We start from the raw sequence: 27,717 nt of genomic DNA on the forward strand, positions 1-27,717 counted from the left end.
TTATACTGCTATGAGTTTTACTAAAAAACTGTTTGGATCCAGAGCTAAACTTTAGTCGATCAAGTAAACTTTAGTTCATTAGCCCTCCAAACCTAACTAGCTAGTGGAGGCTAATTTTAGACATGAACGGCAAACGAAAGAAAATACCCACCACTAAAATCTTAACATTTTGTCTCCTACAACCCCTATGGATAGAATGGACATTTCCTAATAAATGGGCTAAAAATTAGCTCTACCTCCAAACAAGATAGGGTTATATTTGCCAACTAAAGTTTGATGTCTAAACTTTAGTTTTAGTCCATCCAGACAGGCTGATACCACCACCTTGATTTGGGTTCCGAAGTATAATCTAGACAAAATAAAAATTTTAGCACCGGTCTTATGTGTGTTTATGAGGGGAAAAAAACAAAAGTTATGTTTTTGATACAATGGTTTCAGATCTCCAGGTTGAAGATGAACTTAACTAGGCAATAATTTAGGGTGGCAAGTGAACTTGTGTAACTACCTTAATATATGGTGCTTTTTTTAGGGGAAAATATGAAAGCCAAGGTAGTTGATGTATAGTGGATAGAATTATTCTAGGTTGAAAATGGGCATCCTGTTTGGTTGAAAGGAAAAGCTATTGATATAGTTGTTTCAAAATTCTAGGTTCATGAATGGATTAGTACAGATTTTACAATATTTATAAACAGGATCCAGTTGGTGTGGCTATGACTTACATTTTGAAATGAAGGGAGTAGAATGCAAGAAGCATATGTACAATCTAGAAGAGAATTGGGTCTCTTTGGTACGGAACTATGATACAAGTAGCAAGAGACGTCCCGTATGTGATTTTGTTGTTGCACGATTCATGAATGCATGATAGAAGTAGCAAGAGACGATTCGTGAAGATGCATGGACCAGCATCATGAAACTGAGAACATGATGGATCGAGGCGGCGGCGCGCGTGTTGAATGTGTTCCGCCTGCAGGCCGCGACGATGTGCTTGAGAACAGCACGCGTCACGTACATACGCGTGGCAGTAGCTCGATCAGCTCTGTCCCTGTTACGGCCGGGAAACTGGAATTCCATCTTATAGATTCGTCAAGGTCATCGTGGCGTTTCTAGATTCGTCAAGGTGGCGTTTCTAGATTCGTTTCATCTTTCACCATGCAATAGCACGCCCAGAGAGTGAAGAATCAAAGCATGTGGGACGACCCATTCACAGTAGTAGTCAACGTGGAATGAATTAATAACCGGCTGTGTTATGGTGTGCACGAGTGGAAGAAATTAGAAAGTCCGATTGCAACGTTACTGCGTTACTTTTGTTACCTTTAATGGACCTCAAATCTGCAGCTTGAAGAACAGGGAAGGTCCGTGAATGCATCAATGCATGCGCCGGAGGATATCGGGAACAAGATATGCATATACGGGAGTTCTGGGAAAATAATAATTACATAAAAATTACAAAATTATCCCTAGGGTCTGTTTGTTTGGGCTTTCCAGCAGCTTTCCACCCTAAGAAGTCGAAAGCTCGAACAAACGATCAGCTTCTGGGCTGAGCTTTCCGAAATCCAAAATCTCACAGAAGCTATGATTCATGGAAAACCCAGAAGCAGTGAAATGTGAGCTTTCCGTAGCTTTTTACGTCAAGGTCGCGAAAATTACCTACCCGCCATCGTTTATGTTGTGAACCGGTCATTTTTCTTTCCTCAACTTTATCTCCATCTATGTTGTCTCCCTCTCCTCCAGTGCACCGAGCCATGACTGGTGCGCGCCCCTCTTCCTACTGGAGCAAACGGCCATCACCACGACGATCTCCGCGCCAAGCTGAAGCCCCACTCTTGCTCCTTGACGTCTCTCTATCGTCGAAGCGCAGCCACCCATAAAGGACCACTAGTAGAAAACTCGGCATTAGTCCTAGTTGGTACGTCTCAAATCTCTCTAAAATTCATCCGGAATAAAATTTTCGAGACAAAAGGAGGTCTTAAGTCCCAGATCGTTCAACTGGGACTAAAGACCCCCTTTAGTCCCGGTTGGTGTTACCAACTGGGACTAAAAAGTTTTGGAAAAAAAACCATGCCCGGCTGCCGGTGGCGTGCGCCGCTCGACCGCCGCCGACCCGGCCTCCGCCCGCGCCGATCCCCCGCTCCGCCTCCGGCACCCCCGTGTCCGACCTCCGACTCCGCCTCCCCCACGTGCCGCATCTGCACCCTGCCTCCCCGCGCCCGGCCTCCACCTCCGCCGCTCGTTGCTGCCCGCCCTCACCTTGCTGTCGCTCCTCACTGCCAGTGGGGAGCAAGCAGACGGGGAAGGGGAGGGGTAGCAAGAGGAGGGGGCGGCCACCCGTTCCGGAGGGAGAGGAGGAGGTGGAAGGAGAGGAGGAGGACGAGGAAGAATAAAGGGAGAGGAGTAGAAGAAATACTTGTGTGCTAGGAGAAGATAAGGAGCTGTGCTGTTGGAGACCTATGAGGATAATTAATGTGGAGAGGGGGGGCGTGGGGAAGGATGTTTTGTCACTGTTGGAGCCATCAACCGGTACAAAAGACTCTCTTTTGTCCCAATTGATAATTCCAACTGGGAATAAATCTTTTATCCCGGTTGGAATTACCAACCGAGACAAGGGGGGCGCGCCAGATCTTTACAACCGAAACTAAAGCCCCTCCCGTCGATGTCCTTTCGGTGCCTCATTTTTTACCAGGGACTAAAGCCACTTTAGTCATGGTCCAAATATTAATCGAGACAAAAGAGGTGGATAGAAGGTAAGTTCTTTACTAGTGGACCGCTCCAGACCAGAGCCAAGTGTCGCCGGAGCTCGCCTGGCTGATTCACCATGACCGTCGCCTGTCCGAGCCAGAAGAAGGCGTTGCAAGCTTCTTGAAGCCGAGCTGCACCTGCTCCGCTAGTTGATGCCATCGATTCCCCCCTGGAGGAGCCCCGCCGCATGAAGTTTGAGTCAGCCGCGGTCTTCACCGCCCGCCACCAATTCCAGCCATCTCTGTGAGCCTCCCACCTCGATGAGCACTTCCACAAGATCCCCTGTTACTCCTCTCCCCGATGCGCCACCCATCGGAACCGTAGGCCCCCTAATCGCGCCCAGCCTGATCGCCATGGCCATTAGAAGTCCCCAAGCTTTTTGCGATTATGTCCCTTGGTGATCCTGTAATATTTAGAAACACTCCACCATTTCAAAAGCTAGGCTGTCAAATGGTGTTAGCTTTCCAAAAGTCAGCTTTCAGAAAGCCACCCTTCCAAGAAGCAAAAGCCAAAAGTCAGCTCTCTGGAAAGCTTGGAAAGCTAAAGCTCAAACAAACAGGGCCAAATGGATGGTCGTTAGATCCGTAAAAGACTTGTTGAATAATTATTGGGCTTACCTACGTGATTATAGTGCAGAAACCAACCTAGCAGGAATGGAGTCAACAATGACGTGTCCTGTGCAACACTGACGTGGCCAGGAAGACGCGGTCCAGTTGACGCAGCCAAGATGGACCGTTACACGTTGATCCATTGTTAGCTAGCCCACTCACTTCACTAGCAGCAACCTCTATAAAAGGAGATCAATACCGGAATAGAGCAATCTGCACAAGACCACAAGTAGTTAACTAAGCATTGCAGCCAGTTATTAGCAACTAGTGACTACTGAACATCCAGCGTGTAGGATGGCTGCAAGCAAGGCTATTGTTGCTAACAAGGAGACCTGCGGCGCCTTTAATTTGAACCTTGTTTATGGGGCGACTTCTTTGTGAATTGCACTCCTACCTCATCACAGGCATGAATTTATGATTTTATTGTAGTTGACAGCATGTTATAATATTTAGCTCTTTAGTTATATTGTATTGTATAACAAGCAGGGGTCGGAGGAGTGGATGAGAGAGAGGAAGGAGCAACTCAAAGGGGAAGTGTGCCGAAAGTTTTAGGCTGGAAAAGCCATGAACGTGGCCGACACGGTGAGGTTGGTGGACACGCTCGAACGCCTTGGTATAGATAACCCTTTCGTCAAGGAGGTTGAGAAGGCAATAGACCGTGTCCATGATGAGGAGCTGGACTTTGGCAGCTCCAATGACTTGCATGTTGTTGCCCTCCGGTTTCGTCTTCATAGGCAACATGGCTTTTGGGTATCTGCAGGTAATAGAAATCAGAAGCTAACAAAAGCTGATCAGTTATACTCGATCATTATTCTTTCACATGTTTCTCTGTTTTTCTCTTTTTTCTTGTTGCCACCTATAACCTATATACGTTGAAAACTGTTTATCATACAATTTTTTGTTAAGATTTAATTTGTGTATATACATATGTGCATGCAGATGTATTCGACAAATTTAGAGATGACGACACCGGTAGTTTCAACATAAATCTAAGCAATGACCTGAGGGGCCTACTTAGCTTGTACAATGCTGCTCACATGGCGGTACCTGGTGAGACGATCTTAGATGATGCTATCGTCTTCACTAGGCGCCATCTTGAGGCTGCAAAAGGCAAGCTTACATCTCCTATAAAGGAACAAGTTTCCCATGCCCTTGACATTCCGCTCCCTCGTTTTATGCGGCAACTAGAGACCATGCATTATATTACTGAGTATGAGAAAGAAGAGCCACACGACATCATGATGCTCGAGCTCGCAAAGATTAACCTCAACCTTCTTAGGAGTGTCCACCTCAAGGAGCTTAAGGACCTCTCACTGTAAGTTGATATGTATATTAATTAGTTCTTTCACCCTATTTGTTCATTGTTCATTGTCCTCACTAACAAGGTGGGTCAACTAATTCCATGTGAAGATGGTGGAGGGATCTCTATGACAGTGTGAAGCTAACCTACTGTCGGGACCGCATCGTGGAGTCTTACTTCTACAGCTTTGGAGTGTTCCATGGGGAGGAAATCTCTGCTGCGCGGATCATACTTACCAAGGTGTTTGGGTTGTTGGTCCTGATTGATGACACATTTGATGTGCGCGCCACCTTTGAGGAGTCCCAAATGTTAGATGATGCCTTACAAAGGTAGGATAATACCTCTATTATATGCTTTTTGTAAATGAACAATCAAGTTTTATCGTATAGCTCACTTACAAAAAAAATAACAAGGGACTCAATAGCTGGAATGTTGACTTGCGTATGAAAAGAATCTAAAATCATCATTGTGATTATATATGTTAACGTTGTTTGCTGGTCGAAATAAAGCAGTCAAACTAATTATTGTATTTATTTGTCATAATAATATGTAGATGGGATGAGAGCATGGTTTCTCTTCTACCAGAGTACCTACGCATGTTCTACATCAAAACATTGAGTAACTTCAATGAAATTGAGGATACTTTGGAACCATACGAGAAGTACCGCATGGCTTATGTCAAAAAAGAGGTACCTTGTTATCTTATAGTCAAATAGTCAACTAACAGCTATGAAACTTCTATAGAAACATAACAAACATAAACTGTGGTTTAGGTCTCCTCTCAATTTTATTAATCCCAACTTATCTGGGTAAAATGTTTTTTATTGTGCAGTACCCGTTGCAATCAAAAAATTCCATCCAACAGGCTAAATGGTTCAATGAAAACTGCACGCCCAGCTTCAAAGAGCATCTAGACGTTTCACTTATGGCGACGGGTTTGCCGTTGTTGTTCTTCACAGCTCTGATGAGTGCAGGCCAAGTGATAAACAATGAGGCATTCGAGTGGGCACTTGACATGCCTGACATGTTTTGTGCCAATATAGAAGTGGGTCGCTTCCTCAATGACATTGGTTCTTACAAGGCACTATATCGAGTTCAAATAATTGATAGTCTATCTATTTTTAAATATTTGACGCCATTACCTTTTCATTCTTTTGACTATTCATCTTTTGTATAAACATAAACATATGATGCACGATTAAATTAAAGCACTTTTGATGAGAGGTCTAGTGTTGCTTAATTATTTCGCTTTACTTAATGAATTAATTCGATAACCATTATTGGTCAAAGTTTGAGAAAAAGTCACCTTAGAATGTATTTGGGTCATGGAGGTATCTATAAGACCATTGTTGTTATTTTTATTGATAACAAATAATTAGAAAAACAATGGACAGACATGCAGTACATTCCAAACCACTTTGACATCACAAACAGCAAAAAAATCTACTACTTGCTTGTATTGCATTGGAAAAATATGACATCATAAAGAGTACTAATTAAAGGATTTACTACCGGGTGGAGGCTTTACCCGGTACTAGAGGGTCACCTCTAAGTACCGGTTGGAGCCACCAACCGGTACTAGAGGACCTTTGCGGAATCCCAAACTTGAATCCGGTACTAATGTCCCTCTAGTACCGAGTTCAAATGGGACCGGTACTAATGATAGGGACGGGAGGTCATATTTCTAGTAGTGCCAGATGGATCTCTATGTTACTACATATGCACACACCTAACATCACAAATACACGTATCTTTGCGCGCAGCAAGGGAAGTGCGAGAAGGATGTGGCCAGCACTGTGGAGTGCTACATGAGGGAATACGGCACGACTGGGGAAGAGGCGGTGGCAGCGATCGCCGGGATGGTGGAACATGCATGGAGGAGGATAAACAAAGCTTGCATGGAGGTGAAACCTGCAGTAGAGCCGGTAGTGCAATGTTTGCTGAACACGACGAGGGTGCTAGAGGCCTACTACCTTCATGGCAGGGACGGCCTCACCTACGGCCGTGACCTCAAGGAGCTGATCACCTTCCTCTTCCTCAAGGACGTCATGTCTAAATTTGTTATTTGCATCTGTAGAACATATACTGTACTGCATATATATGCTTGTGTCGAGAAAAAATAAGAAAACAAATAATAAACCATTTTAAGGGTAAGTAATTTATTTTCTCTTATTTATATTTTATTTATTTTATTTTCGACACATACTACTCCGTTCAAAAGACAAATATTAACCAAAAGATTTATGATAACAAAAAAAAGATAGCGAGTCTATGAGATGTCATACTAGGGATGCCGTAGCATCTATGAAATGCACTACCCTAAAATACCCTAATAAAGAGATTATATAAAATATACTTAATTTAAACTAAAAATAGGATTAGAGCATGAAAAAAATATTTGAGCTCAACTAGAGTATTATAAGATCAATTTATAGCATCGTGGTAAGGCCGGCCAAATGATTTCTCAAGGACATGCCTACTGGTCAGATCAAGATGCTACAAAAGGACATGAACAATAGAATGGATATGTAAGCAAAGCTCGCAATGATAAATGAGGAACAAGGATAATCTGCAAAACAAGCTGGAGCAGGTGCACGCCATAGAGAGGAACCATAACAATAAGGCAAGAATAATGACACGCTGAAGCCTAAGGCGAGGCGGATATTGGGGTACACCCAAACAATAGGAAGAACGTTACAACAAGCGAGGATAACGATCGTTTCGGACAAATGTTGCAGTAGCTATCCTATCAGTGATTAATGCCCTCCTGGGGGGGACGGTTCACCTCCCTTTATAGGGCCATAAAGTTACATTTTCGTATTCCCATTATACCCATACTCAACCACTACATCCTAAGAATATTCCGTACAGTACAGTAACTTGATTCCTATTCAAGATGTCGCTTTCTCGGTAAAATTACATATCCAACCTCTTACAAGATTCTTATTTCGGAGTCGTCCTGCTGTAAAGTGGTTCCCGGGCCGTCTTAATTACCCTCTTCCTCATTCATAAGCTTCGTCGAGATCGATCGAGCTTCCGTAGACTTCCCGCCTTCTTTGGTCGAAGTCAGCTAACTTCGGCTTCTGGCCACAGAATCTTCCCGAAGTCAAACCGCTGAGAGCTCCGTGGGGGGTTTAACTTCGCGAGTCCTTGCCTGCAAAACAACAGAGTGGACACCTTCATGATAGTTGACTTCAGTTATATACTAGCTTCGTAAAGGGGGAAGGTGATGAGGTTAGGGTTGATTAGGAGAGAGGGTCCCCGCCAGCGCCGTTCAGGGTGTGTTGTGGGGCAGTCCCCAACAGTAGCCCCTTCGTGGGCGAGGTCCGAGGCGCCATCGACCGATCCCATGAAAAGTCCAAAAACGCCCTCAAAACGTCACCCTGAAGGGCGGCGCGGGCCAAGGCGTTTTACCGTTATGTGAGGGTAGCAAGGTCATTTCTTATGTGGCGGTTAATGGTTTGAGGCGGTTTTTACCATGCCTATAAAAGGTTTGCCGGGAGGGGCGGGCCATATTTTACGCTGTCGCTTTTGAGCTGCATTTTTTGGCACCTTTTGCCTTCGCCGCGCAGCTTCGTTGTGCTTTATTGGCTTCGTTTTCTTGGTGGGGTGTTGACTTCGTTTTCGTGGTAGTTAGCACCAGGCAGAGTTGCAGGCAATGTCTTCGGAGGAGTTGGCCCTTCAGGTTGCCCCTGGTGGTGGAGGTAGCCATGCTTCGCAGTCGGTGTCTGCGAGCAGTGGGGAATCTGAGGGGAAGAGGTCAAAGAAGCGAATCTATACGAAGGATGGTTTGGTTTCTGCTGAAGAGGGATCTTCGGGGAGCAGTTTGCCTGATTGGTCATCTGATGGGGGTGAAGGTGAAGGTGAAATAGGCCAAGCCTCGAACGGTACAGGGGAAACCGAGGTTCATGCTGTATCCTCGGACGAGGAAGAAGGTAAGGGTGCCGACGAGGTTGAGGGGGAGGAGGAGGATGCTGAGGTTGAGGTGAGGCCGGGGAAGGTTCCGTGCGTTCCTACTCTTTATTTTGGGCGCTCCCAGGTGACTTCGCAAGACATTACACTTTTTGAGGAGAGTAACTTTTTCCCTAAGGGGATAGGGAGATCCCCTGGGAACGAGGCAGTTCCGACACCTGAGGTCGGCGAAGCTGTTGTTTTTATAGATCTGTTTACTGTGGGGCTTCGGTTTCCCTGCAATAGGCAGCTGCCGGTTATATTGGACCGCTATCGCGTTAGGCTGCACCAGCTGACCCCCAATGCCATCGTGAACTTGTCTAAGTTCTATTGGGTGCAACGCACGTTTGGTGGGAGCGTTGATGTGGAGGGTTTCGCGAGGTTACATGAGCTTCACATTCAGAAGAAAAGGACTTATTCTGATGATTTCAAGGGTGTTTGTGAAAATCATTTTGGATGCTGTACCTTCATGCCGCGTCGGAAGAACGATAAGAGGAATCTGCCGAGGGTAGAACTTACCTTCGCACAGAGGAACAAGTGGGATGACGCGTGGCTGACGCATTGGTTTTATGTGAGAGTTGAAATGGCTGGCCTCGGTACTGGATTTCCATTCTATGCACAGTTTGGGGCGATGGACGTGCTGACGACTCCTTCATTTATCCAGACAGCCATTGTGACGAAGTGCAAAGCTGCCTATAGGGTTGCTGGGCCCTTGATATCTAGGCGTGATCTTGTGAAGGAGTACATCGCCGCCCGAGCGTGGCCTTTGTCTGCTGATTTTGCGAAGCCACTTAAGCTCGTTGAGAAGAAGGTTTCTTGGAGCGAGAAAGCTGTGCCGTTCCCTTGCTTCGAGCTTAACAAGGACGAGGTTGGCGACTTAGACCTGTTTGTACAGTCAGTGGAAGACATGGCCTACGAGATTTTGGGTCCGGTGACCCAGCCCGAAAGGCGCTCTTTCGAATCTATTGTGAGACACGGGCGGCGTGTCAATTGGATTTTTGATTTTCTTGACATCACAGTGCCACCTCATCCCGAGGTTGTGGGCAAGAGGCGCCGTCGGGGTGCTGGTGCTGAGCAAAGGAAGAAGGTGAAATTTGATTCTGCTCGCATGACGAAACTTGTTGTTGAGTCACAAGCAGCCGCGAAGGCGAAGCAAAAAACCCTTAACTTGGAAGCGTAGAAGAGGAAAGATGCTACCGCGGGAGCTTCATCTGCCGTGCTGCCGTCTGGGTCGATGACTTCATCTGTTGACCTGAGCAGGCCGGCCTATGTTGTGCCTGTTTCCGTGCGTCCTCCTACTGATGCGCCTTCGCCCGTAGGCCCTAGTGCTCGGACTAAAAAAGGGGCTAACAAGCCTCGTTTTGCACGCGTTATTGTACTGGGTGCTAGTGCCGATGCGCCTTCAGGGGCCAGCAGCAAGATTGTACCTTCTTCCACAAGCTCAAGGCTCTTTTGGTTAAAACCGAGAGGCGTGAGGAGAGGGTAGCTGCCAAAAAGGCAAAGCTTGTGGACGCGTTTTCATCTGATCCTAAGGGTGCTAGTGCCGAGGCTGTTAGATCTGGTAAGCATGTAGAGGTGGTTTTGCTGAAGCTTCGGTTCTTTGATTGCGGGAGGGCTTCGGCGTCCTTTTTGAGGGATTTGGAGGCAACTATGGGGGAGGTTGGCGAGGTTAGTTGTGAGGATCATGTAAGGCTGAAAGTTAAATGTTATGATGTAGGTGAGAAATTGTCGGCTGGTCTGCAAGGGCTTAACGAAGGTCTGGGCTTGAGCGAGCACACGGAAGTTCTAGCGACGTGTGCCGAAGGTAGGGTTTATAATCCACATAACCTAATTTTGGATTGGGGGAAGGAGGGTGAGGATTGCAAGCGCTATGCAGATGCTGGAGGTTCGAAGAAAGCGGAGAGAGCGGGTGCGGTGGCTTCGGGTAGGGGTAAAGAGATTGTTCCGGTTGCCGTCAAGGCGCGGGGGTATGAAGGTAATAGCTGCTTGTGAGTGATTATTGTTTGTGGACTTCGTTGCTGTTGTGGTATACTTATGATTGTATGTTTGACTCACAGATTTTCAGCAATCTGTAAAGTCGATGAGCTTGGAGGAGCTTTTGAATTTGGAGGCCAACCTCGTAAAGAAAGTATGGCTACTGGCCGATTTGATGATACATGTGATGTGCACTACCTTTGTTGCATCTGCTGTGACTTGATTTAATGTTTTTTGTTTCAATTTTGCAGATGTCTTACTCGTCTATGATTACAAGGGATCGGCTTGCCAAGAGCGAGAAGTCGGCTGCGGAACTTGCGAAGAAAGTGGCTTCACTTGAAGCGACTATTGCAGCTATGTCCCTGGAAATGAAGAAGGTCAAGGTCGAGAATACGGAGTTGAAAGAGGACTCTCGCAGACTTGACAAAAATTACGAGGCTAGGGGCGACGAACTCGAACGCTTGTCATCACAAGTGGTGGATCTTGAGATGCTTGTTAAGGAGAAAGACAAGGTTATCCATGACTTGCGTGAAGGCGCCTAGCGGGACAGTGAGGTTTTCTTGGGCTTAAAAGCTAAGGTTGGCCAGATGGAGCCTGAGTTAGAAACAAGGGCAAAGCTGTTGAGCCAGATAGAAACTACACTAAGGGAGAGGTTCGAAAAAGTTCATGAAGCTTATAAAGCCTCCCTTGGTGTGTTTGGCGTTGAACCCGATGATTGCCCACTGGACGAAGGATGTGAGCGCATGTTCGAATGGTTGCTAGACGAGGTCAAGAGTCTCCTCGAGGTTCTTGAGGGCCTGAACGACTACTCCGCCGTGTTCTGCCTAGAAAGCGCCCTTCACTTGCTGGAGCAACAAGGATGCGATCATATTAAAAATATTTCCGAGGACAGTTATGTTGCGCCAGCTGCCCAAGATATTGGATGCGCCACAAAGTCTTTTGTTGTGGAGAATGCGAAGAAGAATTTATTCGAGCGCATGTGGTCATCCTCCGGGCAGAAATACGTGAAGAGGTTGGCTTGCGAGCGATTAGCTCAGCTTCGTTCGCAGCCTAGTGCTACTAATGAAGAGGGGGATGCTGCGGAGTAGATGGTTTATTCATAGACTCGTTTTTGTTTTTTGTTTTTATGTAAAGGTGACGAGGTCAAATACTTTTGATTGTGTACGAAGTTATGCCTTATGAAATACTCATGTGCCTGTGCATTTTGGTAAAACTGATGTGGTTTAGTTGCGCTTATTCGTGGGCTAACTGAAAGTTTAGATAAGTCGAAGCTGGGTTGCCATGTGGGGCAACCCGCTGACTTAGTTGTTGCGAGAGCTGGTTGATACAGCGACTTGCGGTCGCTTCAACCATAATTGTACGCGTCGCTGGATTTACGCTGGTTGACCTCGTGCGAGGTTGGTGTGGTAACTTGTTTTTGGAAGTGGACGTGTTTGGAAGTATTTTCGAAAAATGTCACCCCCCCTTTTGTGACATTGCGAGAGAGAGGTTAGATAACTTGTGCTTGAGGACTCTCCTCTTGCGAGGTTGCAGAGACTTTCCACGTTCTTTCGAAAAAACATCGTTGGACCTCTGCCGAGGCTGTATACGAGAGGCTTGTTTTTTGCATGTTGGAATGCGATTTTACACAACTTGTTGTTTGCTTCTCAAACGAAATGAAACGAAAAACTCCTCCGCGCACCGGCGTGAGGTCACGCAACTTGCTGTTGCTTTTTCAAACGGGAGACTCCTCCGCGCACTGGCGCGAGGTTACGCAACTTGTTGTTGCTTCTCAAACGAAAAACTCCTCCGCGCACTAGCGCGAGGTTACGCAACTTGTTGTTGCTTTCTTACACGAAAAACTCCTCCGCGTACTGGCGCGAGGTCATGCAACTTGTTGTTGCTTTTTCAAACGAGAGACTCCTCCGCGCACTAGCGCGAGGTTACGCAATTTGTTGTTGCTTCTCAAACGAAAAACTCCTCCGCGCACTAGCGCGAGGTTACGCAACTTGTTGCTTTCTTACATGGAAAACTCCTCCGTGTACCTGCGCGAGGTCACGCAACTTGTTGTTGCTTTTTCAAACGAGAGACTCCTCCGCGCACACGTGACTTGTTGTTGCTTTTTCAAATGAGAGACTCCTCTGCGCGCTGGCGCGAGGTTACGCAACTTGTTGTTGCTTCTCAAACGAAAAGCATTCTTAGGGGAAATCTTTTTTCTTTCTTTGTAGAAAAGGTGTACATGGATCTGCCTCATTAAAAATCTTGCCTCCGTTATGGAGCCCCTAGCAAGGAAAAGAGTGCAGACCAGACCCTATGACCTTACAAACGAGGTAAGCTTAAAAGAGAAAGAAAAGGGTAAAATCACTTTGTTGCCTTCGGCGCTGCTTATAGTTCCGCAGGCCGGAGGTAACGTGTACAATTATGGGTAATATCTTCATAGACTGTCGATGTTCCAGGTGTGTGGGAGAGCGTTTCCTTGTTGGTTTGTGAGATGGAAGGAGCCGGGTCTGCCACTCTTTGCGACAATGTAGGGGCCTTCCCAGGCCTCTTGCAGTTTGCCTGGGTTTTCCCAATTCTTCTTCCTTTTGATGACGAGGTCACCGACATTGATCTGTCTTTCTCGAATGCGTTGATCCTTCCATCTTCGGGTTTCCTCTTGGTATTTGTCCAGGTTTTCAATGGCCTCGTTAATGTCAAGCTCGATCATGTCTTTCTCTATTCTGGCGATTTCGTCGACGTCGCCGTGCTTGAGGACTCTTAGGCTCTTGTTTTTTATTTCTTTAGGTGTTACAGCTTCGGCTCCGAATAAGAGCTTGAATGGGGTGAAGCCTGTTGCTCTGGATTGGGTTTTTTATGGGACCATATGACTCTTGGGAGCTCATCGACCCATTTTCCCTTTTTCTGATCGAAGAGACATTTCTTGACTGCTGTAAATATCATGATGTTGGCCCTTTCCACAGCTCCGTTTGATTATGGGTGGTATACGGACGAGAATTTTATCTTTGTGCCTATGCTGGCGCAAAAGTTCGTGAACGAAATGCAATCAAACTGCTTGCCGTTGTCGACGGTTAGCTCCCTTGGGACTCCGAACCGACAGACAATGTTTTGCCAGAAAATTTTTTGCACCGAAGCTGATGTGATGACGGCAAGTGGCTTGGCTTCGGCCCATTTAGTGAAGTAGTCTATTGCCACCACCGCGAATCTGCAATTTCCTTGTACTGCTGGAAGTGGACCAACTAGGTCCATCCCCCATCTCTGGAGAGGCCACGAGGGTGGTATGAGCTGGATGGGGAGTGAGGGTGTATGTGTTTGCCTTGCTGTTTTTTGGCATGCTTCATAGCTTCGTACAAGTAGATGTGCGTCCGTGTGGATTGATGGCCAGTAGAACCCTTGTCGGATTGCTTTTCCTGCCAGGGCTCTTGAACCAATGTGAGCTCCACAGAAGCCGCCGTGTATTTCTTTGAGCAGTTCGCTGCCTGTTTCATAGTCGACGCACCGAAGCCATGGTGTTGAGAGGCCTGTTTTGTATAGCTGCCCCTCAATGATTGCGTAGCCCCTTGCTCTTTGCTTTAGGCGTGTGCATTCAGCTTCGTTCTGAGGTTCAAAGTGATCTCTAAGGAAAGCCATTATGCTTGCGTGCCAGTCGTAATGCTGGATGGCATTGATGGTAGCTAGATCTTCTTCTTTGACTGAGGGTGAAGTTATGACTTCGTAGAATGTATCTGGTGGAATTGGCTCGCCTTCCGCTGCTGCCTTTGCGAGCTTGTCGGCATCATCATTTTGTGCTCTCGGTATGTTTCTGACATCAAATCCCTTGAAATGTTTTTCCATGGCTCGGACTGCCTGGAGGTATTTGATGAGTTCTGGTTCTTTGGCTTCGCTATCCTCTCGATGTGATCACGGGATATCTTCGAGTCCGTTCTGATGATAAATGTTTGCTGCCCTATGGCTTCCATTTTTCTTAAAGCCAGGAGCAGCCCCTCGTACTCTGTGGTGTTGTTGGTTGACTTCGCAGTTGGTGGGAAGTCCAGCCTCGCTGCGTACTTGATTCTGACGCCTGTTGGCAAGGTCACCACCGCTGCGCCACCTGCTCCTCTACGGCACCATGCTCCGTCACAGTGGACGACCCATGGCGTTTCTAGCTGCTTTGGTTCTTGCTTAGGTGAGGTCCAATCAACGACGAAGTCGGCCAGCACTTGGAATTTTATAGCCGTGCGCCTTTCAAAATCGACGACAAACTCCGAGAGCTCAGACGCCCATTTGGCGATGTGGCTAGAAGCTTCTCTTTTTGAGAAGAGATCATGGAGAGGTTGTCTGATTACCATGACTATTTTATGCCCCTCAAAGTAATGTCGTAGCCTCTGTGCTGCCATGACAACCGCATATGCGATTTTTTCTAGTTCAGAGTAGTGCATCTTTGAACCGCTCAATGCTTCGGATGCGAAGTACACTGGTATCTATTTGATTTTGCCTTCGATTTCTTTCTCTTGGATCAACGCAGCGCTGACAGCTGTTGCTAAGGCTGATACGTACAGCAGCAGTGGTGACTTGGGCTCTGGTGGGCATAGCTTCGTCATGGAATGCAGGTACTCCTTGAGGTCCTGGAATGCTTTGCTTTGCTCGTATCCCCATTCAAATGTTTTGGAGCTTCGGAGTGCTTTGAAGAAAGGAAGGCTTCGCTCTGCTGCTCTCGGAATGAAGCGGTTTAGCGTTGCGACCCTGCCTGTAAGCCGTCGTACCTGCTTGAGTGATGTTGGCTCTGACATGTTGGCTAGCGCTCTGATTTTGTCTGGGTTGGCCTCAATGCCCTTCGTCGTTACCAAGCAACCTAAGATCTTTCCCCTTTGGACTCCGAATACACATTTGTCTGGGTTTAACTTTAGGTTGGCTGACCTCAGGTTAGCGAATGTTTCTATGAGGTCCATGATGTGGTCGCTTCGTTTGGCGCTTTTTACGATGATGTTGTCTACATAGGCCAAGATATTGCACCGAAGCTGACTGTCCAAGACTGTTACCGTCATTCTTGAGAATGTTTGGCCTGCGTTTTTTAGCCCTCTGGCATACGGACGAAGCAGAATGTTCCAAAGGGTGTCACGAAGCTTGTTTTGCCTTTGTCCTCTTTTTGATTCTGATCTGGTGGTACCCTGAGAAGAGGTCAAGTAGCGAGAGCATTTCGCTGTTTGCAGCGTCATCTACCACCTTATTAATTCTTTCGAGAGGGTAGTCATCTTTTGGGCAGGCCTTGTTGAGGTATGTGAAGTCTATGCATATTCTCCATTTTCCATTTTTCTTTTTGACTGGTACTGTGTTGGCTAGCCAGTCGGGGTACTGGATTGGCCTGATTATGTTAGCTTCGAGTAGCCTATCAACTTCGGCCTTTACTGCTTGGACTTTCTCGTAGGACATTTTTCTTAGCTTCTATTTCATTGGCCGAGCTCCTTGTCTGATGTCGAGGCTGTGCTCAATGATTTCCCTGTCCACTCCCTTTAGATCACCTGCGGACCAAGCGAAGATGTCTTTGTTCTTGTTGAGGCACTCGACGAGGTCACGCTCTTCATCTGGGTTGAGATTCGCCCCAATTGTTATGAATCTGTCTGCGATGTATCTGTCTAGGAGTACCCGCTTTGTTTCGCCGTCCACACTGATTTTTATCTTCTCTTTATCTCTCTTAGGCTCGTTGTGGGCCTTTTGCTTTGCTAGGCTTTCGGCTTCGTTTGATGAGGCTAGATGGTGGACATTCTTTTGGCCCGGGGCTACCCCTTTTTCTATGTTCCTTGTCATTTGCTGATCACCGTAGACCGTTATGACCCCTTTGAGGGCGGGTATTTTCATGCATAGGTATAGCTGTCTGATTGTTGCGTCCATTTTGGTGATGAAGTCACGGCCGAGTATTGCGTTGTAGGGGTAATGCATCTCTACCACGTCGAAGGTGATGTGTTCTGTCCTCGCATTATCACGGTCCCCGAACGAAACTGGGAGGGCAATTTTTCCCAAGGCCTTCACTGGCTTTCCCCCGAAGCCGAGAAGCGGGACGTCAGCTGGGTCGAGCGTGTTCATGTCAATGTTCATCTCTCTAAATGCATTTGCGAAGAGAATGTCCGCGGAGCTGCCTGTGTCTACTAGGACTTTTCCTACTGTCCAGCCTGCTATCAATGCTTTGATAACCATCGCATCGTTATGCGAGGTTGTCTTGAGCTTGAAATCCTCCCCGGTGAAGGTTATGAGCATGTGTGCCCATTCTGGCTTTGTTGGAGGTCCGTCGGGAATGATCACGTTGACCTCTCTGAAGTAGTTCCGCCTCTGCCTCTTGTTTTCGAACTCTAGTGAGGAGCCTCCGGGGATTGGCATTATCATTCCGAAGGTAGGTAAGGAGTTTTGGTTATTGTTTTGTGTGTTGGGTTCCGGCTTGGGCATTATGGCTGGCATGCTTGGGGGTGGGGGTAGTGTTTCTTGGGGCTTTTGAGACGGGTTTGAATTGGGGTGCTGTGGAATTGTTTGGTGGTAGGGCTGTATGTGTGGTGGAAGAGGCCAAGTCATCGGTTGTGGGAAGTTGGCGAAGCTGGGCTAGTTGTGGTAGAAGCTTGGGTGTGCGTAAAAAGCTGTGTGGTGGATTGTTTTGGGCGCCTGCGCGTCTGCCTTCGCAGCTTCTTCCGCAGCTTTTCTCTCCTCCTTCTTTTTGGGGCACCACTCTGTGTTGTGATGATTCTGATGGCCATGGTTGACACAGTAAAATGACTTTTGTTGTCTTCCTCGACCTCGTCCTCTGCCAGAGTGGCCCCCTCTTTGGGTGTTATTGTTTTGGTTTTGGCTCTGGTTTTGGTTTTGGTTTCCCTCGATGTTCATGATACGGTTTTTGTTTTTGTTTGGGTTTTGAGGCTTGTTGTAAGGCGAAGGTTGCCAGCTTCGGTTTTGGTTTGTTTGTCTCTCTTTGTTGCATTCCGCCACTCTTCTGTGGTGGTCCTCATCGGACCTGATGTATTCATCGAGTTTGCTGAAGAGGGCAGTCATAGTTTTAGGCTCCTTCCTTGACAGTTTTGACGCTGTTGGGCCGGGGGTTAGGCCCGCGATGCAAGCGGATATTGCTACAGATTCCTCAATGTGCGGTGCTTGAGAACGAAGTTGGACGTATCTTCTTACATACTCTGCAAGTGGTTCCTTGTCCTTTTGCTTGCACTGAAAGAGGTCTGCCTGGGCCGTGTGAGGGTGATGGAAACCCTGGAAATTTTGAGTGACCTTCGTCTTGAGATCGTGCCAGCTGGTCACCGTGTGTGGAAGGAGTAGTGAATACCAGTTCAACGCCGCACCCTCACAAGCAATTATGAAAGATTTGGCGAGGACGACGTCATTCCCCCCGGCCGAAGCTACAGCGGCTTCGTAACTCATTAAGAATTGCCGTGGGTCTGTGCGCCCGTTGAATTTGGGCAAGGTGGTTGGTTTGTAAGTTGTTGGCCATGGTACAGTTTGTAGCCCTATTGAGAGCGGCGATGTTGTGTCGACCACAAGGGACACCCCCGGCGAGTGGTGCTGGGTGCCTTGGCTGAAGTTGGGGCTGGGCTGGAGCTGTGCCTGATCGACAGTGGGACTTTGATAAAAATAAGCTGCGGCCTGGTTTGCATTCTCGAGTGGGCTTTCAAGCTCCGCGACTTCTTTCTGTAGTGCTTCTAGCTGCCGCCTGGCCTCGTTCAGCTTTGATAATCTGGCCGCAGCCTCCCTCTGGTGTTGCACTTGTCATGCCAACTGCTCCTTTTTTCTTTTGACCTCTTCTATCTCTCGGAGGACTGAGTCCAGTTCGTTGTCCAGGATGGAAGGGCCAGTAGCTTTGGGTGTTGTGGGCTGGTGGCCATCAGTGCGGTTAGCAGCTTCATTTGCCACAGGTTGGTGGCTTTGGTGGTTGACTTCGGCTGCGGGCTGGTTGCTCATGGCCTTAGCCCTTAGGGCTTGTTCGACTCTTGCAAGGCATTCCTCCTTGTCGAGGAGGACTTGATATGTGACTTCGGGGGCCGTGAGCTGATTGGCCTCGTCTGTGTTGTCTTCTCTCTGAGCTGTGGGTCTTTTTTTTTCCGTTGTGGTGGCATCGTGGGCTGTTTAACGAGTTAGACCACGGTGGGCGCTAAATGTTGGGGTACACCCAAACAATAGGAAGAACGTTACAACAAGCGAGGATAACGATCGTTTCGGACAAACGTTGCAGTAGCTATCCTATCAGTGATTAATGCCCTCCTGGGGGGGACGGTTCACCTCCCTTTATAGGGCCATAAAGTTACATTTCCGTATTCCCGTTATACCCATACTCAACCACTACATCCTAAGAATATTCCGTACAGTACAGTAACTTGATTCCTATTCAAGATGTCGCTTTCTCGGTAAAATTACATATCCAACCTCTTACAAGATTCTTATTTCGGTGTCGTCCTGCTGTAAAGTGGTTCCCGAGCCGTCTTAATTACCCTCTTCCTCATTCATAAGCTTCGTCGAGACCGATCGAGCTTCCGTAGACTTCCCACCTTCTTTGGTCGAAGTCAGCTAACTTCGGCTTCTGGCCACAGAATCTTCCCGAAGTCAAACCGCTGAGAGCTCCGTGGGGGGTTTAACTTCGCGAGTCCTTGCCTGCAAAACAACAGAGTGGACACCTTCGTGATAGTTGACTTCAGTTATATACTAGCTTCGTAAAGGGGGAAGGTGATGAGGTTAGGGTTGATTAGGAGAGAGGGTCCCCGCCAGCGCCGTTCAGGGTGTGTTGTGGGGCGGTCCCCAACAGCGGAAAGCACAAAATAAGACACTACTACAAGGTATGAGGGCTAAGGTAAACATAGCCGAAAGAGCCTGTGTCAAGTTTGAGGGAGGGGTCTAGATCCATTCCGGACAAAAAAAATTCTATTAGAATATCAATGTGCATGGAGAGGTTTAGTTTGGTGATGTCGATGGACTACATATGCACGGAGATAATGATCATTAGCGAGGAAATTGGCTTGCTCAAGGCGTAGAAAAAGAAGATGGTGCATTAGTGTAGTTGCTGAGAATGACAGTGGGAGTATATCAAATAAAAAAACCTACACAAAAACTGGATTATACGTGATAAAAAATTTAGTAGGAGAGCATCAAGCCGGTCCAGTTCAAGATGTCCATCGGCTTTAGATTCTGAGCTAAACACACTAAAAAGTGACCACTATGATATCAAATAGTATAGTCCATGGATCAGATGTGCACCAAGATCTTGATCATCAAAGAGAAAATTGGTTTGCTCAAGGCACAAGAAAGAAGAGGGTACAATGATGTACTTCACCACTATGAGAAAAATAAGACAGAAGTCTAGAGAGAAAAAGTTGCATGTTATTATTACCAATTAGTATGATGGATGAAACCATATTGGCCGCGCTATTAGCACAATAGAGCCACCTTGCTAGTTATATTAATAAGGGAGTGTTAAAAGAAGTCACCATGTTCGCTGAGAGAGTCTAGAAATTTTCACGTTAATCCAAAAAAAGAAAAGAATATGCACCGTTGAATTTTATGAAGATCTAATGGCCTAGATTAATCCAAAAAAATCATGTCAAATACAATTAAAAGTATTATATTACTACTAGAAAGGGAAATTAGTAAAAAATATAATAAGATATAAAAAGGAAAGAATATGCAAGTAATAAGATACGCAACTCTATACTTATTTCTCATGTACATCAACGAGACAGCGACCAGATGTAGCAAAAAACGAAAATTAGCACTTGGTGGTGTTTTTCTTTTTATAAGGAAACAATAGAGAGACAAATGCCACCTGACCTGATTATTCATTGCAGGAATCTTGTCTATCATCGCAACCTCCATTTTTTGAGATAAAGCATGGAGAAAAGAGGTATACGTGAAAGTAAATTGTGAAGTAATACATTTATTTATTTTATACAATACAATCTTTATCGGTTACTAACTTCTATTCTTTTGAAGTGATACTAATTATCATTTAGAGTTATATACTTCATCACAGAGGCAATATATTAAGGGATTTTTTGTCCGCAGCACACCACGCCAAATGACCATAGTATGATTTTGTGAGCAGCACATCTCACTCATCGATTTAGTCTATGAGACGTTGCCAAAACAGGTATTTGTGTGCAGCACATCGTCTCCATTAAACAAAACTTTTTTCTAGCTGAAATCACATAGCGCCCAGTAAAATGACCAAAAAGACCTTAGAGTGGGTCCCATTGTCATCCCCGACCATCTCATTCACCCTCCGTCTCTCTCTCTGTGCTCATTCTTCTCACCTTAGCGCGGGCTGTGCTGGCTCTTCTTGGTCGCCTATTACGACTGGCCGGCACAGCAGCACCGGCGCCATGGCATGTCTGGCTGCACGCCCGTGGTGGCAGGAGATGAGCTGCGGCTTTTGCTGCTGGTGTGGCGGCGCCGCCGGCTGTCACCTTAGCTCATGCTGAAGTCGTGCACGGCCGCCCAACGACTCCTACGAATCGAAATCGCTGGTGCCAGCTTATCCTGCGGCTGTAGCAGCCCGCATATTCTGTTGGAGCTTCGATCGCGATGTCGCATACGTCGTCTGCAGTGCTAGCCAACTAGCATACGTCACATTTTTTAGGCCTATTTAGAAGCGAGGAGGAGCCCAGCACGACTTCATCCTAGCAGTTACAAACCAGTTACATAGAAATACAAGTCTTCATCTATATTTGAAAGGGGCAAATTATCAACTAGCAGTTTGGGGAATTCACAGAGTAGAGCGAAACAATCTGTTTGCCCGTGGATCACATGTTTGGGCAAATTGGTGATCGCATTGCACAACTAGCTGCTCTAATTTATCCAAGGCTACAACACAACTAAAATTTATGGAAAGAGCAGATAGCAGCGACCGGTGAGCAGCAGGAGGCCTAGTCTGACAACGGCGAGGACGTAGCGAGGAGAGGACGAGTGGCTCATTTAGTAGCCCAGCAGCGTAGTACACTGGCGGGGATGACGATGAAAACGCCCAAGACGAGATCCGCCATTGCCGTCATCCACCACCCTGTGTCACCGACGGCGTCTGACGATCGAGATCCCCCACTCATGACTCAATACAGGAATCGCGGGCGTCGGAGGGATACCGGGATTCGCCAACATGGCTCAGTTAGGCCTTCTCTCGTCGATAGCAAAGCGAAGGCAGAAAAGAAGGTTCTTTGCTTGTTGCTGTGCAGTTGGTATCTACATTCTTTTCCTAAAGCTGGAGCGATTCTTCATTTCTTCTCTGTTTCCGAATAAACTTTGCGTGTCATCCACGCGATTCTTTGCTCCCCTGACAAAATGTGGCCCTTCGTCTCTTTCCCCTACCGACAAGGAAAGCCAAAACAAACAGAGTAGCAGAGTAGCAGATCATCCTGGCTGCGCGAGAAGAGGTGCATTCCTTCGTCCATTTTAGTTGGTTGTTAGAGGGAATGAGGGAGGCATTTCATTCTGCTGTCTCACTTTATGCTACACTGCATTTGCAGGCGTATATCAGTGAGAACTCTTTCTGATCTATTGGCTCTGGCTGCTGCTTGAAGTAATTTTTACTCTCCATCTCAAGGAAGAACAAGGTCATCCTCATCATTCTGTAAATACAAGAGGCTCTAAAATTCGAAATTTGCTTGATTATGATTTGTCCACAAACACTTCCCACCCAAACAGACCATTAAACTTGATGCAGTAATCTTTTATTATATTGAGACTGAACATCCTATTTCTTATTCTTGATTCAATCACCCCCTTCTAATCATTATCCATCATTTTCTCCTTTATAGCAGAGATCTTGGGCCTTATAATTCTTTCGTGGTGATGGGCTCATCATAATTATCTGTTTTCCATTTCATTATAGTGAATTTCTTGAAGTGATAAATATTCATCACTCTCCTTGTGCAATTGGTAGCATACTACAGTGAGGAAAAGCAGAGGAGGATGCTGAGGCAATGTGGTTTGGGAGAGAGTACTGTCTTTGTAAGAGGTGCATTTCCTTTATTCCTTATGCTCATCACTGATGCTGATGCTCCACTAACTGTCCCACCACTTTGCATCATTTAGCTCCACTGATGCCCTGTTCAACAATGACATATCTACAGCGAATATTGTCCATTGGATGGTTGGATGGATACTCTCTTCTTATACAAGGTTAGGTCATTGGAGGACGGCACTGAAATTGCAACCTTTGCTGAGATCCAACGCTTTTGCAAGGGGGAAGTATTGGTGAATCTGTACACTGTGCTATCTATATACACACTTCCTGCACGATTTCATTTTCTCGCTGCTCAAGTGATGTCAATAAGAGGAGGAACAGGGATGATGGTTCTGTAGGAAGTGCTATTTGGGTTTTCAACTGCCTCCTCTGTTTCTGCGTTGTTTAATTTGGTAAGCTCAAATTGATTGTCTGGTCCATAAAGGGTTCATATGTTTTCTTTCCTCTCTCACTCTTCATGTACCTAGTTTTCTGCCAGAGAATTCATTTTCTCGATGCTCAAGTGACGCCTCAGTACACTTGTTTTCTGCCAGAGAATTCATTTTCTCGATGCTCAAGTGATGCCGATAAGAGGAGGAACAGAGAGGATGCTTCAGTAGGAACTGCTCCTTGCGTTTTCATCCTCCTCCTCTGTCTCTGCATCATATCCTTTCAGTTTGGTAAGCTCGAATTCAACAGTTAGTCCATAACGATTCAGATTTCATAATCTTTCTGGTCCTAGTTCACGCCAGATTTGCATGTGTTGATTATGCACCACTTCATTTTTCTTTCTGTCAGAGAGATGATTGAAGAGTGAAGAGATCCCGTGCGCAACCTTGTGGATACACCTTCCGCCTGCTGATTAGTAGCAGCAAAAGTGTAGTTGCTCCTTCAGCTGCACAATTCATGTGACACAAGGAAGATGAAGGTTTTAGCCAGGAAGTGATGCCTCTCCAGTTTCCAGCTATCCCTCTGCTGATTTGCGTCCTTTAGCTCTGGTTTGCTCTGCCGCTGCTCAGGGTATGCTTTTTGCTCTGCTCTGGGTTGCTCTGCTCATGGTTTGTATCATCATTACCATAAGTTTGCTCATGGTGAATCAAACAATCATAGTAGAGGTTTCTTTTGCATGATACCAAATATTGTCCCAAATAATTACATCATTTTAAAGCACAACATAAAAGGACAGAATGCTAACTCTTTATACTTCATACCTCACTGTACAACTCATTTTTGTTAAAGAACATCATGTACCTAGTTTATTAGTTTGTGATCTATATGGAATGGCATTGTGCATACTGAAAATACAAAGGAAAACAATAATAATAAGGTGGCCCAGCATCGTGGATATTTCTTAACCTACATGCCATGTGAATCTTACAGTACAAATCAATACTAGTATATGTTAATCTTATTCAAAACACAATTCAATTTTTGAAAACTATCATTTTTAGACCAAGTTAACACATTTGAACATTTATTGCCAGCCTGCAACTTGTTTGGTGGATCTCCCTCAACATCTTTGCATTGTAACATGGCAACTAGAATATTTTGTTGGATCATGTGTTAAGAAGTTGCAAGAGATAGTTACACATGAGGCCATACTAATTTTAGGTGTAAAAGATGAGCTCACAGAACTGCAGAGAAGGATGGAGAGAATACATCAATTTCTTAATGACGCAGAGCAATGGAGCTCAAAAGAATCAGATGACAATAATTGTCTTGGTCAGCTAAGAGATGCTATGTATGACGGTGATGATATTATCGACTTGGCTAGATCTAAAGGAAGCAAGCTATTACCAGATCATTCTCTGTCATTATCAAGCAAATCTACATGCAGTGGCTTTTCCCCCTTCTCTTGCTTTTCTAATATCCAGACGCGTCATCAGGTTGCTGTCAAGATTACAAGCCTAAACAAAAGAATAGACAATATTTTAAAGGATAAAGAAATTTCATCTGTCCCAAATATACAACCTACTAGAAAAGATTTAGACTCGAAACTGAGAAAAATTCCAACCTTGTTGAACCCTACCTTGTGGGTAAGGAGGTCATACATGCTACAAGAAAACTAGTGGATTTGCTACTTGAACAAGGACAAGAGGTCTTACAAGCTTGCTATTGTTGGAACAGGAGGAGTTGGTAAGATAACACTAGCATAGAAAATATACAACGACCGAAAAATAAAAGGGTTCTTCGACAAACAAGCATGGGTTTGTATCTCAAAAGATTACTCTAAAATTACTATTCTAAAGGAGATTCTTCGAAAAATTGAAGTACAATACATGCAAGATGAGTCAATTGATGAGCTCCAAAGCAAGCTGAAATTAGCCATCAATGAGAAGAGCTTCTTTCTTGTGTTGGATGATGTCAGGGATTCTCATACATGGGCAAATCTATTGAAGAACCCATTGCATACTGCAGCCACAGGGATAATTCTATTGACGTCTCGACTTGACACTGTTGCTGTAGAAATTGAAGTGGACTATACACACCGAGTTGATTTAATGTCAGTGGACGTAGGATGTGAGTTACTTTGGAAGAGCATGGACATCAATGAAGAAAATGTAGTAGAAAATCTGTGAGACTTAGGGAAAGATATTGTTCGCAGATGTGGTTGTCTTCCTCTTGGAATTAAGGTTATTGCTAGAGTTTTGGCAAGCAAAGATCAAACTGAGAATGAATGGAAGAAGATTTTAAGAAAAGATGCTTGGTCCATGAGCAAACTTCATAGTGAAGTAACACGTGCCTTGTATCTAAGCTATGAAGATCTACCACACTGTTTAAAGCAGTTTTTTATGTATTGTGCCATGTTTCCTGAAGATTCAGTTATTTTCCGTGATGATATCGTGAGGATGTGGGTGGCTGAAAGGTTCATAGATGAGCAAGATGGACAACTACTAGAAGATACAGCTGAAGAATACTACTATGAGTTGATATGTAGAAATCTCTTCGAACCAGATTATTCTGAGGCTGATCTTAGTCGATGCAGAATGCATGATCTACTAAGGCAGCTTGCTTGTCATTTATCTAGAGAGGAATGTTTTGTTGGTGATCCAGAATCAAGAACAGTTAGTGTTGTGAGTAAATTTAGACGTATTTCAGTTGTCACTATGAAGGATATGGTGGTGTTACCTAGCATAGATAAGGAGCAGTATAAAGTGAGAACTTGGAGGACATCATATGAAAAGTCATTAAGAGTTGATAATACAATATTAAGAAAACTTCAATGTATTCGAGTTTTGGATTTGACTGACTCTCCATTATACAAGGTATTCCAGATTGTATTGGAAGATTAATTCATCTACGGTTACTTGATCTTGATGGAAGTGACATATCTAGCCTTCCTGAGTCCATTTGTTGTCTCATAAACCTTCAGATACTGAACTTGAATCGATGTGTTGCATTGTATAGTCTCCCTCTAGGAATAACTCGGTTATGTAACCTGAGACGCCTTGGTCTTGCTGGATCACCAATAAATCAGGTTCCAAAAGAGAAAGCTAAACTGAAGTTTCTCAATGATTTACAAGGATTTCCTGTTGGTGGTGGCAGTGATAATAGTGCTAGAACGCAAGATGGATGGAATCTAGACGAGCTGGGTCCTCTTTCACAGCTGCGGAAGCTTCGTATCATTAAGTTGGAAAGAGCATCTCCTTACAGTACAGATTCATTGTTACGAGACAAAAAATTTCTCAAACTATTATATTTATATTGTACAGAACGTACAGATGATCCATATTGTGAAGAAGATGTAATCAATATTGAGAGGACTTTTGAGAAGCTAATCCCTCCACGGAGCATTCAAGAAATAATGATTGCAGATTTTTTTGGTCCGAGGTTTCCTACCTGGCTAGATACTGATACCTATTTTCCATCACTGAAATACTTGGTTCTCCGGGATTGCAAATCTTGTGTGCATCTTCCTGCAATTGGGCAGCTCCCCAACTTGAAATATCTAAGAATCAAGGGAGCCACTGCAGTCACCAAGATTGGACCTGAATTTATTGGCTCCAGGGTGGGTAATTTCGGATCTCCAGAGGCAGTTGCTTTCCCCAAGCTTGAAATGTTGGTCATCACGGATATGCCCAACTGGGAGGAGTGGACCTTTGTAGTTGAAGAAGAAGAAGCAACAGCAGCAGGTAAGGAAGATGGAGAGGATGGAGCTGCTACAAAGCAAAAGGTAGAAGCTCCAACTCCAAGGATGCAGCTGCTGCCTTGTTTGAAGGACTTGCGACTTGTCAACTGTCCCAAGCTGAGAGCTCTCCAACGGCAGATTGGACAGCAGGCCACCACCTTGAAGAAGCTAATATTATGGGATGTGCACAGCCTTAAGGTGGTGGAGGACCTCCTGTTTCTCTCTGAGGATCTTATAGTCTCAGATTGTGAATGCCTAGAGAGGATCTCAAATATTCCCCAGACGAAACTGTTGCGTGTACAGCTTTGTCCATCTCTGAGGTGTGTTGAGGGTTTGGACAATTTGCACCAGCTGTCTCTGACAGAGGATATGCAAGATGTCTCCTCACAATGGCTAGCTGGACTGCAAGAGCGTCACCAACAGGTGCACGGGTGGATGTCTATACTTGGTAATTATTGTATATAGATACGAACATTCGCTGGATATTTGAACATAAGTACTTATTATCTCTTCGTCGCTTTTATCTTTGTGCTCCGTTTGGTTCACTACGGAAACACTAAATTTGCCGAGTGCCGGCGAAGACCCAAAAACACTCGGCAAAGGCTTTGCCGAGTGTAACACTCGGCATATAGCACATGGCAAATATTGTGTTGGCAAACACTTCTTTGCCGAGTGTCAAAACTCATGCACTCGGCAAACATTTTGCCGACGGCCAAAACACACTCGGCGAAAAAACACACTCGGCGACATTGGCTTTGACGGCATCGAGGCTAATGGCAGCTTTGCCGAGTGCCAGACGACAGGCACTCGGCAAACTCGAAAACTTTGCCGAGTGCCAGCATACGGCAACTACAGGCTGTTTGCCTAGCCTTGCCCTTTTTGGAGAGGACCCATGCCTTGAGCTGGGAGCAAGGTCGGCCATCATGTGATGACGACTGTGGCAAAAAATACAAAATGATTAGGAATTATGTAGAATTGAACGTTAGAATAAAGAATTGAAGTCGCGTACCCATTTTTCTCTATATTCATCAAGGTTTAGGCTGCTTGATGTGTGTGCAGTCGACATCTGCAAACGCACTGCCGGCTGCCGGCAAGC

General features: G+C 45.6%; 1 protein-coding gene and 1 pseudogene across 1 annotated transcript; both read left to right on the forward strand.

Annotated features, from left to right (window-relative positions):
- Nucleotides 1–3,851: 3,851 nt before the first annotated feature.
- Nucleotides 3,852–6,786, forward strand: LOC101756327 (beta-cubebene synthase-like). The gene is made up of 6 exons (XM_022829066.1): nt 3,852–4,104; nt 4,284–4,659; nt 4,755–4,973; nt 5,198–5,333; nt 5,477–5,689; nt 6,408–6,786. Exons 1-6 carry the CDS (start codon nt 3,909–3,911, stop codon nt 6,765–6,767), a joined length of 1,500 nt encoding a protein of 499 aa, XP_022684801.1. The 5' UTR covers nt 3,852–3,908; the 3' UTR covers nt 6,768–6,786.
- Nucleotides 6,787–21,779: 14,993 nt separating this feature from the next.
- LOC101757153 lies at nt 21,780–27,142 on the forward strand (annotated as a pseudogene).
- The last annotated feature ends 575 nt before the right edge of the window (nt 27,143–27,717 follow it).

This window comes from Setaria italica, chromosome VIII (genome assembly GCF_000263155.2).
Source record: "Setaria italica strain Yugu1 chromosome VIII, Setaria_italica_v2.0, whole genome shotgun sequence".
Classification (NCBI taxonomy): Eukaryota; Viridiplantae; Streptophyta; class Magnoliopsida; order Poales; family Poaceae; genus Setaria; species Setaria italica.